The following is a 17023-nucleotide window of genomic DNA, read 5'->3' as shown; positions in this document are numbered from 1 at the left end:
ATCTGATAGTTTTGCTATTTTTAAGAGGTTCTATTGTAGAGAAGAAAGAGCTGCTATACAATTTATAGAATTTATTGTGACTGTCATATAAGTGAGAGGTTAAACTAGCTACAAAACCAGGTTAAAATCCACCATTTCCTACTTGTGGTTCAATATTTTTTAGATTTTAATTTAATACTTTTTTTATGAAAATATCAATACAAGTGTGAAAGTACATTTGAATACTGTGGATTCATTTATTTTCGTGGATATCAATTTTCGTGGATTGCTGAAAACTTGCATATTCACGGATATTCGATTTCATGGTTTTATGAATCACTGTATACAAAGCCTATTCAAAATCTGCTATTCTTTGGACATTTGAATTCGTGGTTCACCTAAGTACCCACGAAACCCACAAAAATTATATAATATTAATGAATCTACAGTAAGTCAAGTTGCATCATTGTCCAACAATATTTCAACTTCCTGGCATGTCCTTGATCTATCTTGACAAAACTGGGGTATGCCAATTTTCTTTAGACTCGGCTTCTAATGTTTCACAAAAATTGTGTTTTCATACTTTTGTTGATCAAGATTTGGTTTCTGACTTATGATGTTGACGATGGTTGTTAGATTGCTGTCTCATTGATATATACCACTCCTTTATTCATTATTGAATCATGGTCATCATTTTATCTAAAATCATTCAAACAATTTCTACCACTGAATCTAAATAGGATGTAGCATTCCAAAACTTTACCTAATTTAATTTACAAATTACTTTAACCACAAATTACATTGTCCATCCAGGAATTGATCATAGAGACATGATTATAGCTAACTTTCTCATTTCTTGTCAAAACAAAAATACTGATGACTTCACAATAATATATAAGTATATTTTTGCTGATCAAGGACATAGAAGAAACCACAATAATTTTGTCCCAGAAGGCAAATTGTAGGTATCTAAAGAATGTCTACCATTTCAAGGCAATCAGAAAAAGGGATAATTAAAGAATCAATTACACAATAGTTTATCAATCTTAAAAGGCCACCTTTGGTGATATCGCTATATGGAGAATTTACTTGTGTATAAGGGAGTCATATGACATTGTTACAAGGTTAATTCATACAGTACATCAAGATTATTGTGGATTTTCCTTAAAAAACACTTATCTTTATAATCGACAAACAATATTCAGTTAGGTTACCATGAGACATAAAATACAAGTTTCTTGGAGCAAGTAATTGCTCACTATCAAAAGCATACTATTGAAGAATTAAACCCCAAATCTGGTTATAAAACTTATCTGATATATAAAATCTGCAACCTAACAATAAGGGCAGATCACTGTTAACTCATTTAATATAAAAAAAAATATGGAGTTGTTGTAAAACTGTCAAAGGGACATAATCCACCCAAATCTGTATGACATGGATGTAAGCATCTACACGTCACTATATAGCCTTCAACAATGACAAAAACCCATACCATGTAGACAACTATAAAACCATGACATGGCATAATGAGAAACAATTCAAATGAGAAAACCAACTGCATGGTTTAGGACAAAACAGTTATTAAGTTTTTTTGCCTCTTCAAATCTTTTGTCTTCCAACAATTTATCATAGGTTTAAAATTCCTTGTCATCTTTATTAAATATATTCAAAGTGTATTGAGGGTCTGCTGATTTAGTTTGTGCATCATAGTGTGAGTATATGTCTATACTTTAAGCTTTACCATATGAGCTATTGTTGTACAGTCTAATTCTTTTGGTAACTCATGGTTTCCTTTTTATGTTTTACATATATATATATAAATTGTATTACTGGATTGCAGTACTGTTACATATCTCTTTTTGTAAGAATATTGGTCTGAACTAACTTCTGATGTAATGTTTATAAGATATATCATGAAAGAACATGTAAACAAAAATAAATGCAAAGGGGCCAGCTGAAGGACGCTTCAGGGTGTGGAAGTTTCTCACTGCATTGAAGACCCATTGATGGTCTGCGACTGTTGTATGCTCTTTGATCAGGTTGTTGTTGTTGTCTCTTTGACACATTCCCATTTCCATATTCAATTTTTAAGATTTAAAAAAACTTTGTTTTGTATTTTATTGGAATACATCTTACAGGTTCTCATTGGAGTAGTTTTCAGTTTTCATGAGTTGTATCTGTACATAATATATATGAAAGGCATATCAAATATAAAGGGAAATAACTCTATGCAAAATAATGACATTCAAAGGATTATCAAACTATTTCCAAAGATATCTTTTGAGTTTCAATATATTTCGTGGCTCATGTGAAACTGTTAAAAATATCACAAAAATAGCAGCTTAAATTGAACATCTCATTTTCTTTTTTTCTTTACTTCATTAATTTCCAAAATTTTAGCTACAATCACTGTAAATGAGATAAATCCAAAAAATTAAAACAAAAATAAGATCTCTGATCATAGTAAATGAACGACCTCTGAAAAATGAAAATGAACAGACATCAGATTCAAAGACAAAGTACATAATGAAAGAGCCTTGTTTCAAAGAACCATAAGAGAATAAAAAAAAATGAAAATAATTTCTTGAAGAAGTATGATAAATTGACAATGAGTACACCAACATTCCATTCTGTAGTTAGTCAAGCCACCAGTCTCCCGAGTGGGTGACATTTATGAACCTAGTTTCTGGACACAAAAGAATGTTACCATATATATATCCGTCATTACTTACATAATGCCCATGTAAGCAAATAAAACAAACGGATCAGCATTAATTAAAATTGATACCTGAGAAATGTACAGGTGAATTTATAATAAGTAGTTTTTTGTCATTCCATCTCCTAAGTGTTGTATGTCAGGAGTCATTAAGATCACATGGTAACCATGTGACTATCGTACTGATGTAACTATTATGTTTAAATTGCATTTTCATGATTATGCTTTACACAAAGGGCAATCGTTAATTGTATTACACTAAAAGTGACCCGTCCCTTGGTACATACGTGCACATGGAAGATCAAAGATTTCAGGAAATGTTGGTTTCTTGTTGAGGATTCTTCTATACAATACCAATACACAAATAATGAATTGTAACTATTCTTGAAACTTGAGAAAAATATTCAGGGGTTGTAAAGATGTTGGATATATATACATTTTGCAAAAACCAAACATGGTCACATCAATAGGACCATTAACAGAGGAAATAAATGGGTAATGTGTCCATGAGACACAAATGATGCCCCGGCTTGATTATCATATACAGTTATAAAGGGACAGAACTGAAGAACATTTATCAAAATGCACCGAAGGATAAAGATTGAATTGAACATTGCATTGTATAAAGAATTGGTTGTTGTTGATTAATCTACAATTATGGACAAAGGAAGATAACTCCAATTTAAAAAAAAAAAAATTTCACAATTACATCATTGGTACTTTTAGAACAGATGTAAGTTTCCTACTTTTTCATTTATAATGGGGCATAACTCTAGAACAAAAAAATTGACAACACCAAAATTCAAACATAATCTGTATTTTGAGGTAATAAGCATTTTGTATACGTTTAATAACATGTGGTTGAGGAAATCTAAAGTTTGAGAACAGAAACAAAAAATTCAGCACTTTTTTCATTTATAAAGGGCATAACATTAGAACTGTAAAAGTGACAGCCACCAAATTTCAACCTCGATCTGTGTTTTGTGGTATTAAGCATTTTGTATAAGTTTCATAACATTTGGTTGAAGCAAACTAAAGTAACAGAACGGAAGCCAACTTTGCAATGTACGTACATATTTACATACAGACGGATAATGGTTTGATTATGAGTATGTTGTTTTTTTATTTTGCCATTTAATTAGGGACTTTCCATTTTGAATTTTCTTCAGAGTTCTGTATTTTTTGCTATTTTTTTTTTTTTTTTTTTTTTAAGACAAAAGATCATTAATAATTTTGTTATTCAAAAGCGAATATAATCTTCAAAATCAGCTGAGTTAAAAACTGCCAATCATTAACTCTTCATTGAGCTTCATGCCACAAGGCAGTTATAATTGCAGAAAAGGGGAGATAATCAACCTCAAATTATAATCTTAGATTAAAATTCATGATAATTGAAATGAGTTTCTTGAAAGGGCTAAAGAAATGTCACATAAAACTTGTCTTGGTATCAAATGGTACTAAGGTAAATGCTTGCTAGTTAAAATCAAATTTTGACATACATATATATGATTTTTTTGTAAGTGAGGTTTTATTCTTGTTAGTTTTTTTAGGGGGTTTACACTTTTGACAGCCTTAGCTTGTACGTTTGGATCTTGTGACAAATTTTCAAAATCTTTTAATTTTTTATCACAATATTTCACATATATGTCTTTACATTTAATTTAAACAAGTAAGAAGACAAGAGATTTCTGTTGGTTACATGACAGTTGATATTAAACCTGACAAACTATAAATATAAGTATCATGACCTTTGAACTATTGAATGGGTTCCAGAGCATTCTACTGATTTATATACTTTGCTGATTCTTATGCAATGCTCTCCTTGAAAAAAGTCAATGTAAACAATATTTAAATTCATAGATTTAATTTATATTTGGTTCATCTCTTGTTTGACAATGACCTTTGTAGAATAGAAGGGCAGAAAGGTGTATTATTTTTCTGGTAAAAATCCTTAAGTCAGCACATTTTTTGTTTGTTACCTTAAACCTTCGAAGAACTGTACAATATAAAACTTCCATGCTTAAATAGTTCTTACTTCTTTTCTTGAATGCAATTACAGTATACAATAAAAACTAGAAGCAGTTCAGAATAATTCTGTCATACTATAACAGTTACAATTTAGCTTGTTTGGATGTTGTGACTGTCGCATCAATAAATAATATTAACTCAATTGTAATAAACTTTTCCTGTAACAGAAAACATTCTTTAAACTGCTTGAAACATAGTACATAGACAAAGAATTTCTTTAACCTGCATATTTTTGTTGTTGTCAAAATATTATACCCAGATTGAATAGTTACATGTGATTTTTTCTATTTTATGAATGAAAATTAAATATGAGAATATCCTGTTTTTTCAGTTAGTTTTTTTTTTTTTTTTTTATCTCTACCAAGGTTGAAAGGTAAAAAAAGAACGTATTTTAGGCTTTAAAAAAATATGGATTTTCCACTTGAAATGAGCCACCTACGTAACTCTAACCAATCAGTATTATATTTTATCAGTGTGACATACTTGTAAATACTGTGACCGACAATTTACTTCTCAGAAAGATATTAAAACTTTCTGTAAATGTTTGAATTTCCTTTTGTTGTTTACAAACTACCTCATCAAGTTAGAAAGGGTCACAAGTTAAAAATACCAAAATCAGCAAAAATTTAGAGCACACAGGAAATGTGATGAAATCTTATCACTGTTCATATTGTTGTTACACTTGAACTAGCACCTCTCATGAATAAATATACAGGCTCATAAAGTTCATAAAATGGATAGTGTACCAAAGAAAATGAACAATGAAAAATAAACCTAAAAAAAATGTGTTACCATTGGGAACACTGGCTTACCATTACCAAATAAACCAAGATTTTCAAAAATACATATTTCGTTCAAGAAAATACTGCCCTCATAAAAAAGTGCAATGATGACTCCTTAAAACATGTTTGACTGTGATATTCTTCCATGATGGTGTATATACCTCCTTGATAAGTGTATACCATCATGACTAGTGTATACCAACATGACTAGTGTATACCATCATGTATAAGTGTATACCAGCATGACTAAGTGTATACCAGCATGACTAAGTGTATACCATCAGGACTAGTGTATACCTCCTTGATAAGTGTATACCATCATGACTAGTGTATACCAACATGACTAGTGTATACCAGCATGACTAAGTGTATACCAACATGACAAAGTGTATTCCAGCATGACTAAGTGTATACCAGCATGACAAAGTGTATACCAGCATGAATAAGGATATACCAGCATGACTAAGTGTACACCAGCATGACTAAGTGTATACCATCATGACTAGTGTATACCAGCATGACTAAGTTTATACCATCATGACTAAGTGTATACCAGCATGACTAAGTGTTTACCAGCATGAATAGTGTATACCATCCTGACTAGTGTATACCATCATGACTAAGTGTACACCAGCATGAATAAGTGTACACCATCATGACTAAGTGTATACCAGCATGACTAAGTGTATACCATCATGACTAAGTGTATACCAGCATGACTATTGTACACCACCATGACTAAGTGTATACCAGCATGATTAAGTGTATACCACCATGACTAGAGTATACCAGCATGACTAGTGTACACCACCATGACTAAGTGTATACCAGCATGACTAGAGTATACCAGTATGACTAAGTGTTTACCATCAGGACTAAGTATATACCAGTATGCCTAGTGTACACCACCATGACTAAGTGTATACCATCCTGACTAGTGTATACCATCATGACTCAGTGTATACAACCATGACTAAGTGTATACCATCAAGACTAAGTGTATACCACCATGAATAAGTGTATACCATCATGACTAGTGTATACCATCATGACTAAGTGTATACCATCATGTATAAGTGTATACCAGCATGACTAAGTGTATACCATCATGTATAAGTGTATACCAGCATGAATAAGTGTATACCATCATGACTAAGTGTATACCATCATGTTTAAGTGTATACCAGCATGACTAAGTGTATACCAGCATGACTAAGTGTTTACCAGCATGAATAGTGTATACCATCCTGACTAGTGTATACCATCATGACTAAGTGTACACCAGCATGAATAAGTGTACACCATCATGACTAAGTGTATACCAGCATGACTAAGTGTATACCATCATGACAAGTGTATACCAGCATGACTAAGTATATACCAGTATGCCTAGTGTACACCACCATGACTAAGTGTATACCATCCTGACTAGTGTATACCATCATGACTCAGTGTATACTGCCATGACTAAGTGTATACCATCCTGACTAGTGTACACCACCATGACTACTTATACACCATCATGACTAAGTGTATACCATCATGACAAAGTGTATACCACCATGACTAAGTGTATACCACCATGACTAAGTGTATACCATCAGGACTAGTGTATACCATCATGACTAAGTGAATACCATCATGAAAAGTGTATATTTTTGCATTTTCCTGAACATTTCCAATGTCCCATAATTTTTAACCAGGACACACCATTTTCAAAACAGAACTAGATATTGTTCTATAAAAATCCAGATCATGGGCCTCTAAGGTGGTAAATAAATTTGAACACAAATCTAGACACAAAACAAAAACATTTTTTTCAGATGTTAAGATGGCAATTTTTTTTTAAATGAAAAAGAAATGGTTAAATGAAAAAGAGATGGTTATATTTACACTTGTAGATTTGAATCAATCAATAACATTAAAATCTCTCAATTGATAATCATTGCCATGACTTTGTCTAATCATTTAGCCACATCTATTATATAACAATATTTCTACTAATTTGCATATTCAGTACAGCTTATTATTAATGCACGGAATGTTGACATGCTTTGAAGTTTTCCCTAAACAAAGACGTAAGTCCATCAATCAATGTTAAAATATATATAACAATAAAAATATGAAGAGTAAGCACAAAACTGCATTTTTTAATAGATTCTAAGTTCATAAATGTGTCCAATTTTGTGAAATTATTCACAAAATTACAACCATATTCTGAGAAAGGTCATATTTTGAGGCAATACACATAATTTGTATATACAGTTCAATTTCCTTTCGTATTTTTGTTTTATTAATTAGTATATAATATCAAGACACATGATATGTCAAAACCTTGTTTATTTGTCTACAATTTTAACAGAAAGTGACTAAGTACATAACAACCTTTTGAATTCTAGAAACACCTACATTGACCTATTGTTTTACCAAAACAAACTTATAGTTCTATGATTTATGAAGATAATAATTGTGTGTGTGTGTTCTTATATTGATCACCATTTCTATAATGTTCAAAGTTTTCTCGTTTTTTTTTATATAGATTAGACCGTTGGTTGTCCCGTTTGAATGGTTTTACACTAATAATTTTAGGGCCCTTTATAGCTTGTTGTTCGATGTGAGCCAAGGCTCCGTGTTGAAGGCCGTACATTGACCTATAATGGTTTACTTTTATAAATTGTTATTTGGATGGAGAGTTGTCTCATTGGCACTCACACCACATCTTCCTATATCTATAAAGTAACCATTACTCCATTTAGACAGGATTGACAATAATCACATATTCAAACTAGTATATAACGGGTACAGTGACCTATATTGGTTTACTGTTACATTCTCTTCATTTGGTCTCTCCATACTTTTATATAAACAATATAATTTTCTATGTTCAGTGGACAGTTAAATTGAGATCAAAACTCTATTTTGGCATTAAAATTAAAAAAGATCATATTATAGCTAAATGTGTACTAAGTTTCAAGTTGATTGGACTTCAACTTCAAAAACTACCTTGACCAATAATTTTAACCTGAAGCGGGACAGATGGATAGACCAACAGACAGATGCACAGACTCAAAAAACATAATGCCCATAAATGGAGCATACAATACATTTTAAGGCATTACATGTGAACCAGATAGGGTAGGTTACTTTAGGTACTTGGGTAGGTTTATGACAAATTCAATTTTTGGGGATTGAGCATTCAACTGAAGTTGAAGGAGGACAATGTAAGTTCTGGACTCTAACGATGACGTCAACTGCTTTCTGATATACTTGTAAGTAATTCATTGATATCTGAAGCATTTAATTTTCAAGGTGGGATGTCAGAGCAAAGACCGACTAAATTATCATAAATTTGATAAAAAAAAAAGAAATAACAAGCTAGGAAAGACTTAAGTTGAAACAGTTTTTTCATACATTTAATAGTGAAAGTCACCTAGTAAACAAAACACCAATAAATGTCTTTGATAGGTCATAAACATATTCAAATCAATGTTTTTTTTCCAAGAGTATGATATTTTAGGTTAATTAAATTAATGTAATTAACAAGAACAAAACTTTGAGGAAAATTAGTACGGACATTTATTATTAAATGGTTAAAGTTAATTTTACATCTATTCATGTAATAATGACAATCTGACAAGAGTTTAATGATTTAGGATGTACGTTTTGGGAATGGTATTTTTCACTTGTGAAGGAAATTGCTTCAATTGATATGAACGTGCTTCCTCTGACAGCCTTAAGCAACATGTTTTAGGTGAATCACAACTTGAACTGAATCTGCAAAGTCTTTGTATGCCTTTATACTTATGTTTTAAAAAATGAAGAAAAATAACTTTTCCAAAAAAAGTTCAAATTTGTAGGGAGTAATAAATGCATAGAAAACCAATAGATACATCTCAATTGTTATCAATTACCTAATACTGGATCATATTTCTGGACAAGCTGAAGATAAGAATTTAGCAAGCTGATTTTAGCTTAAATTCACCTAAATATCACCATTATGTTCACAAACTAACTGCACCATTATTCCATTCTCACTTACTCTAGGCCCTTTCATTCTATTCTGTTTTATTTTAGGTCAGGGTAAAGAGCATTTTTATTAAATCCCTTGAAAGAACATTTACATTACATCCCTTGACATAGAGTCATAGACCATTCATATAAAATCCCTCGAAAAAAAAGAATTTTTATTATATCCCTAATGACACAGAGCATTTTATCAAATCCCTTGACAAAGAGCATTTTTATGATTTTCCTTGACAAAGGGTATTTTTTTTATATACCCTGACACAGAGCATGTTTATTATATCATTTGATAAAGACAATTTTTATAATGTCCTTTGACAAAGGACATTTTTATCAAATCCCTTGACATAGCGCATTTTTATTATATTAGCATTGTTATGATATGCTCTGACACAGAGCATTTTTATTATATGCCTGGACAAAGAGCATTTTGATTAAATCCCTTGAAAAAGAGCATTTTTATTATATAAGCATTGTTATTATATGCCTTGACACAGAGCATTTTTATTATATGCCTGGACAAAGAGCATTTTGATTAAATCCCTTGAAAAAGAGCATTTTTATTATATTAGCATTGCTATTATATGCCTTGACACAGAGCATTTTTATTATATGCCTGGACAAAGAGCATTTTGATTAAATCCCTTGAAAAAGAGCATTTTTATTATATTAGCATTGTTATCATATGCCTTGACACAGAGCATTGTTCTATTAAATGCCTTGACAAAGAACAATTTTTATTAAATCAGATTTGATACCCAATTGTTTTATTCTCTGTCCATCTCCACAAAAACAAGTAGAAAGCCTAGATTCCTTTATAGAGCAGTCATGAGTATAAAGGGGTAGAGGACACATAATTAAATTTTTAAATATTCTACTTTATAATTATACGCATTAATTAATTTGTTTATTACAATGCTTTCCTCTTGTCATTTATATAATATTATGTTTTTGCTTATTGTAGTCACAAATCATTTATGTTGATTTAAATGACAATAAAGTTTGAATTGAATTGAATTGAATTATTTTTTAATTCATTTCCTTTTAAAGCTAAGCATCATGTGTTTCCTTATTTCTTGCTCTGTACAATGAAATAAATCTTCAGTTTAACACATTAAACTGACATTTCATCTTCAGCTGACAGAGCTTTCTCACCCACATGTTAAACCCACTTACTAGTAAATAATATTCGAAAGTAAAACCACAGATCTTCGTGATTAATTGGAAATACATTCCAAGTACAAATGTACATGTAAACTGTTTTGGCAATAAAAAGTAAAACTCAATTAATGTAAATATTAAACATTCACATCATGATCAAAACTATTCGAACATTCCATACTAGCTGACATGATTTTTAATTCATAATCCAGTTCAATTTTGTCTTCAGAAACAATCCAAGGAAAGATAACTCTAATTTATGATTAAGTCATAAACACAACTTCAAATCACAAATATTTGAAACATGATTCAAATATTTCTATCTGTTTTAATCAAATTGACTGAATAGATTGATTTTACTTGTTTCTATGACCAACAAAGTTTAAGACTTTGAGCAATAAACAGCAAAATCCCAATTCAATGAGTGCGTTACTTATTGTTTATCCTTGACCTCTGACAAAAATGTAAAATCTTTTTTATAGATTTGAAAATTTTTACAAAGGAAAATCACAACTGAAAATTATGAATGGGAGTTTGTCTTATATATATATATACAACTCTTCTAAACATCAACCCAACAATGTTAGATCTGTAAATTTGCTTTCGCAAATTTTTGGTTCTTCCCTCGCCGGGATTCGAACCCATGCTACTGTGATAGCGTGACATCAAATCGCCTGCACTGCAGCCGTCCCGCTAGACCACACGACCACCTGGGCTATATATATATATATATATATATATATCACCTGATGCTGTCACATTTTTAGCAATAGTTTCTAAAATACAGTATTTATAACATAAATGTGTCCTTCAAAGTTATTATCAAACATTTTTTGCAATATTTGATTTTTGGTGTTTTAACACAACTATTAACCCCCTCATTTAAGCTGTTTTGTGGCAGCCAGTTTTTATTGTAGGAGAAAGCAGGAGTGCATTGGGAAAGCCACTGACCTTCGTTTGGAAAACTGACAATCCTTGTCAATTAAGATTGGAGGTTAAGTGCACTCACATGAGCGGGATTTGACCTCATAACCTCAGTGTTTTTTTATGCAATAGGATATATTTTTGTTAAAATCAATCGATCTCATTGAAACTGATTTGCCAGACTGATGGATGGACAGACAGACAGACAGAGTGCAAACCTTAAGTCCCCTTCAAAGTTGGTAGAGGACTAAAAATTAATTAAGCTGAACAATAGCCTTAGTAAAGCTCGCTTAACCATTAATTGTTTTTAAAAATAACTTGTAGACTGACAAATGGTTTATCAGCTATAACTTGCACAACAATATACAATGTACTGTAACTTTATAATTTACGCAAGTTTTTATAAATGCAAATAATGCGTCTTGGCGAGTATTGCAAAATTAAAAACTGGCATGCTGATATTTGATACACATAAATGCATGCATATAAGTGCATATCAAATCCCAATAGTTAATGTGACATTTTTGCTAATACTTTGAAAATTGCAATAATAAATGAACACAATAATTTCTGAATTCACAATACATGTATTCATACAATTGAATACTAATTTTGAATTTTAATTATTGCAGAAAGTGCATGCTACTAATGTTTGCTGAACATTCAACTGCAAACATGGCCTGTCAAAAAATTGTAATGAATATTTAAATAAATTCTCTTCCTTGTTTTTACAATATTTGAGTAACACCTACATGTAACCACAAAACTTGTTTCAAGGCTGAGAAAAGTTAATTTGTCAACTAAATTTCTGTTTCCAAGTAATGCATCCATTATATTCCGAGGTTTAAATATCCAATTACTATGGAAACTATAAATTTAAGTCACAAATAGAGAAAGGATCAAGATATCTATATATGTATAAATATTATAAAAGTACATTTCAATTCACACATTAAATTACGTAGCAAATTTTAGAACAAAAAATTTGACGGATAAGCAATAATTTTTGGAGGGAAAAGACATGAATGTTATAGCGTATATCCAATTACAAGGTAACATAGAGTTAGAAATCTCAAGTCATGTTATACTTTACAATTGTTACACAAAGAAGTGCAGGTTCATGATGTGAGAAAGTTATTTCATATTTCAAGCATCTCTATATTATAAAATTTAGAAGCATCTGTAGACTTTAGAAATACTAGTATACAATGAAGTGTATCATTGATATATTTCTAATACAATACTCATTATCTTACAAAGTAATAAACATGTCTATTTTCAAGTATACAAGCAAGCACAAGCAAATTATCATATAATACCATCTTAAAGAAGCAAAAAAATGCATTAATAACTTGATGCTAAACAAAGTAATTTTTTTCTTGGCGGAAAGAAAAAGCACAGATCATCAATTCAGACCACACCCCTCCCACTCAAACAAATAAAAAGACAATTCCCATGCTTTTAAATATGCCAAATTCTGCAATTTCTACAATTTATAAAATTACATTACTCAAGAAGGTAAAAGTGATGCTATCAAAACTCCAATTTGATCTGAGTTTGGTGATAAAAATAAGCATTGTCTGTAGGTTTTATAAAATTTGATTGAAACACACTAAATTTAGAGAATAGAAACTCCTTTTTGAGCTGTACTAACGAACAAAGGTGAAACTTAATCCAGCAGCCACTACCTAGCATATGCTAAAATTTTTAAATGTTTTTAATCTGGTACACCAAACTGAATCTGGGTCTTATCTGCAGTTTATGTAGAAATTTCTGGACTATGATAAAAAATATTGCTATTTTCAACTCTTTGGATCAGACATTATGTCCCTCTGTATAAATACACAACACTTGCTCAGTTTGACAGATTTTACTATAAATTATCTACAACAAACCTGGTATGACTTGTTCTACTGTAATCTGTTGACCATCAATAGTGATCTGTTGACCCTCTGAAGACAGGGAGGATGGGATCTGTATGGTAGCCTGACTGGTCCCACCATTAGAGGTAGCTATTGAGAATCCCTGCTCTATCATGAATACTTCACACTGTTGTTTTTGGTGTTCCTGGATAAAAATCAGATAGTATATATTATATATACATATAACTGTAATAAAATGTCCTGTTATACATTAGTAATGAAAGGTTTATGGGGTTTGTGTGTTTGTTCTTTGGTTTTCTATGTTGTGTACTGTTGTTTGTTTGTCTGTTTGTCTTTTGCATTTTTGGCCGTGACGTTGTCAGTTTGTTTTAGATTTATGACTTTGAATGTCCCTTTGGTATCTTTCTTCACTTTTTTATGAATCTTTGGGTATATACCAATTACAAAGTTACATAAAATAAAATTGAGAATGGAAATGGTGAATGTGTCAAACAGCATGGACATTAAAGATTTAATGTAATAAAGGGACATAACTCAAGAACAGTAAAAATGACTACCCAATTTGTAATTTATCTAAGTTTTGTGCTATATAGCATTGTATATACATTTCATAACATTTGGTTGAGGAAAAAAAACAGTAAAAATCAGCAATTTTGAGAATTTTTCAGCAGCAATTTTTCTATTTGAAAAAGGGCATAACTCTAGAACAGTAAAAATGAGGCCACCAAAATTCAAATTTGATCTGCGTCTTACGATAAAAAGCATTGTGTACAATTTCCATAATAATTTGTTGTGGAAACTTAAAATTAAAGAACAGAAACCTTTTTTGGGATGTACAGATGGACAGACGTACAATGGTAATCCTAAATGTACCCTCCACTATGCCAGACACATACAAATATTTATATTAAGGTAAAATGATGTAGTTTTTTTGTTGAAGCCGCCATCCTACTTCATTTTCAAAAGATAAGATTTAAATGACTACAATTTAGAATAATTTTCACAAGTTTCTGATGTCAGGAGGAAATTTACACCAATTGGTTTAAGAACAAGGTATTTGCCTTAACTTTTAGTGTGTTGACTATACTTACCCTGCAAAGTGCCTTAACATTTAGTGTGTTGACTATACCTACCCTGAGAAGTGCCTCTGTTTTGAATGCAGAGCCACATTTATCACAGACTAAAGTTTTAATATCAGCATGTCTCCTTTCTATGTGTTTCCTTATATCAGTAAAAGTGTAACCATAGAAATCACATACACCACATTTATAATCCTTTTGTCCATTGTGTCTAAAATAGAAAGAAAAGACAGTAATCCATCATAAACAACTGCAAATCTCTGGCATACATTTATCAATGATAATTAAAGGACTTGGGTGTTTTGTAATGTATCTTCTTTGAGCTTGGGTGTTTTTTTTATGTATTATCTTTAAGCTTGGGTGTTTTGTAATGTCTTTTCTTTAAGCCTGTAGATGTTTGGCTATGTATTTGTTCTACACTGGTATGGTATAATCAATGTTTAAATCAAATTACATTATTTGAGAAAGCAGAACCAAATACCTATGGACATATCACTATTGTAAAATATAGCATAATAATTTCTGCCTAAGCATTTACAAAATTTCAAAGGTACAGATAAACCACAAAATTAAAAGTTCAACGAATAGCAAGTTTTCTATAGGCTTGTATGCAGACATTGACAAAACAACAAAAAATAAATATCCACAAACATATAAGTTTTCATTAATCAACAAAAATTGGTACCCACGAAAATAAATAAATCGACAGTAATGCAAAATGATAGATTTTAACAATTTAGGAGAAGAAATAAACATTGCATATCCATCTGTTTCTCAGTCTTTATACAAAGATATTTCAAGGCACTCAAATTAAATTGATGAAGTTTGAGTGATTAAATATAAGAAGATATAGCATCATAGACCAAGATTTTCACTATCAATAACCTGTAATTCTTATTTAGAATAAGATCTTTCATTTTTTACCTCTTTTCAGCTTGCTTTTTACATGCATTGATGTTTTATAATGCAAAACTTAATGAAAGATACATATTATGGTGAAAAGAACCTTTTAAACTAAACTTACCTTTTTAAATGCAGTTCCTTATTTTTGATATGCCTGAAAGCTTTACCACAAACTTTACAAACATGCTTTGGTTCTTCATGGATAAGTAGATGTTTCGATATATCTGATCTTTCACAACCTCTACAAAATAAAACATGGAAAATAAATTTAGGATAATAAATTTTAGGCTTATCAGAAACATTTTTGCCAAAGAAATTTTTTAGCACACGCATAATATAAGTGGCCCCAGAATAAATGAACACAAAGTACAGAAACTCTATGAATCTCTTTTTAGGAGATAGTTTTGCTTTATACTATTTCATCCAGTTTTTTAGTGGAGTTCGTGTTGTTTCTTATTTATTATTTTTAGCTGTTGATGTTAATGTCTTTTGGTTTTTGTGAGTCTTTGTTTACTCCTTACTTTTGATTGTTATTGTCTTCTAAACATGAATGAATCAAAACAATATTTGTGACAGTAGAGCAATATGGGGGTAGGACTATAAGGGGTTGTGAAGGGGAAAAAAACATGCTGATGAAATGAAGTACATTTGTACTACATTGACAATTGAAGCTAGAGTTGCTAGATGAGAATGAAATCTGAATCACTGCTGAGTAATACCAATAATTGGTCCACAATTAAACTGAACTTTTTTTAAAAAATGTGGATAAATACATGTACATGTATTATTATGGAATGCAAATGACATAAAGTAGAAAAATATACAGGAGATCTGCATCATCAAATTTGTGACCGATTTAACGGTATTTATTGACGGTGTTATTTCAAAATATAGACTACATCAGCACTGTCAAGTTTTAATAAAATGATTTACTCTGTTCTTATATGTAATATTACTACAACAAGTATTTCACTCCTAACTAACCACAAATGTAAAATACCAAGATAAAAACCTTGTTCAGCAATTCATGTTACTGATGCATGAAACCACAAAATAGCTTACAGTCAAATATATATCATTGAGACTCACTTATTTTCTTATTCAAATTTTTATTCTTTCATTCATACAGTTATGAATAAAAATAGATTCTGTGGTTGGATTTTTTTAACAAATATTGTGGATAAAAGAAAGGGAACTGCGCCGAATTTCAAGTGCATATTTAAACTATTGAAAAGAAAATAAGAGTTTAAAAATTAAATAAAGGCAGGTTATTTTACCAGTGTTTTTTTGAAGGACATCTGTTGAGTGTTAAACAAGTCAACCTCTATGCACATAAACTAGTCCCCAACAATAGGCAGTATTCCCTCACATCAATGAAGTATGATATGTAGGTCATAGTGATCAAACACTTCATATGTCCCTTTAATCTCTAAGCTGTTTCAAAAGGAAAGATTGTACCTGATTAACTTAATACACAATGTCCAAATCAAAATCTGATTAAGTATAAAGAGGGCTAAATTGATCTAATTTTACTCCAATGAC

General features: G+C 30.8%; 1 protein-coding gene across 1 annotated transcript in view; it reads right to left on the bottom strand.

The window, feature by feature from the left end:
- The window catches only part of LOC134687992 (uncharacterized), a 119591-nt gene that overhangs the window by 41605 nt on the left and 60963 nt on the right, over positions 1-17023 (bottom strand). Inside the window, exons 15-17 of the mRNA XM_063548458.1 lie at positions 15603-15722; positions 14633-14789; positions 13512-13683 (exon numbers count right to left, since the gene is read on the bottom strand). Coding sequence (XP_063404528.1) covers positions 13512-13683; positions 14633-14789; positions 15603-15722 — 449 coding nt within the window. The remainder of the gene's footprint in view (positions 1-13511; positions 13684-14632; positions 14790-15602; positions 15723-17023) is intronic.

The sequence above is a fragment of the Mytilus trossulus genome, chromosome 10 (assembly GCF_036588685.1).
Source record: "Mytilus trossulus isolate FHL-02 chromosome 10, PNRI_Mtr1.1.1.hap1, whole genome shotgun sequence".
NCBI classification, from domain to species: Eukaryota; Metazoa; Mollusca; class Bivalvia; order Mytilida; family Mytilidae; genus Mytilus; species Mytilus trossulus.
Note: the sequence above shows the minus strand (reverse complement) of the source record. Positions and strands in the feature narration are given on the sequence as shown.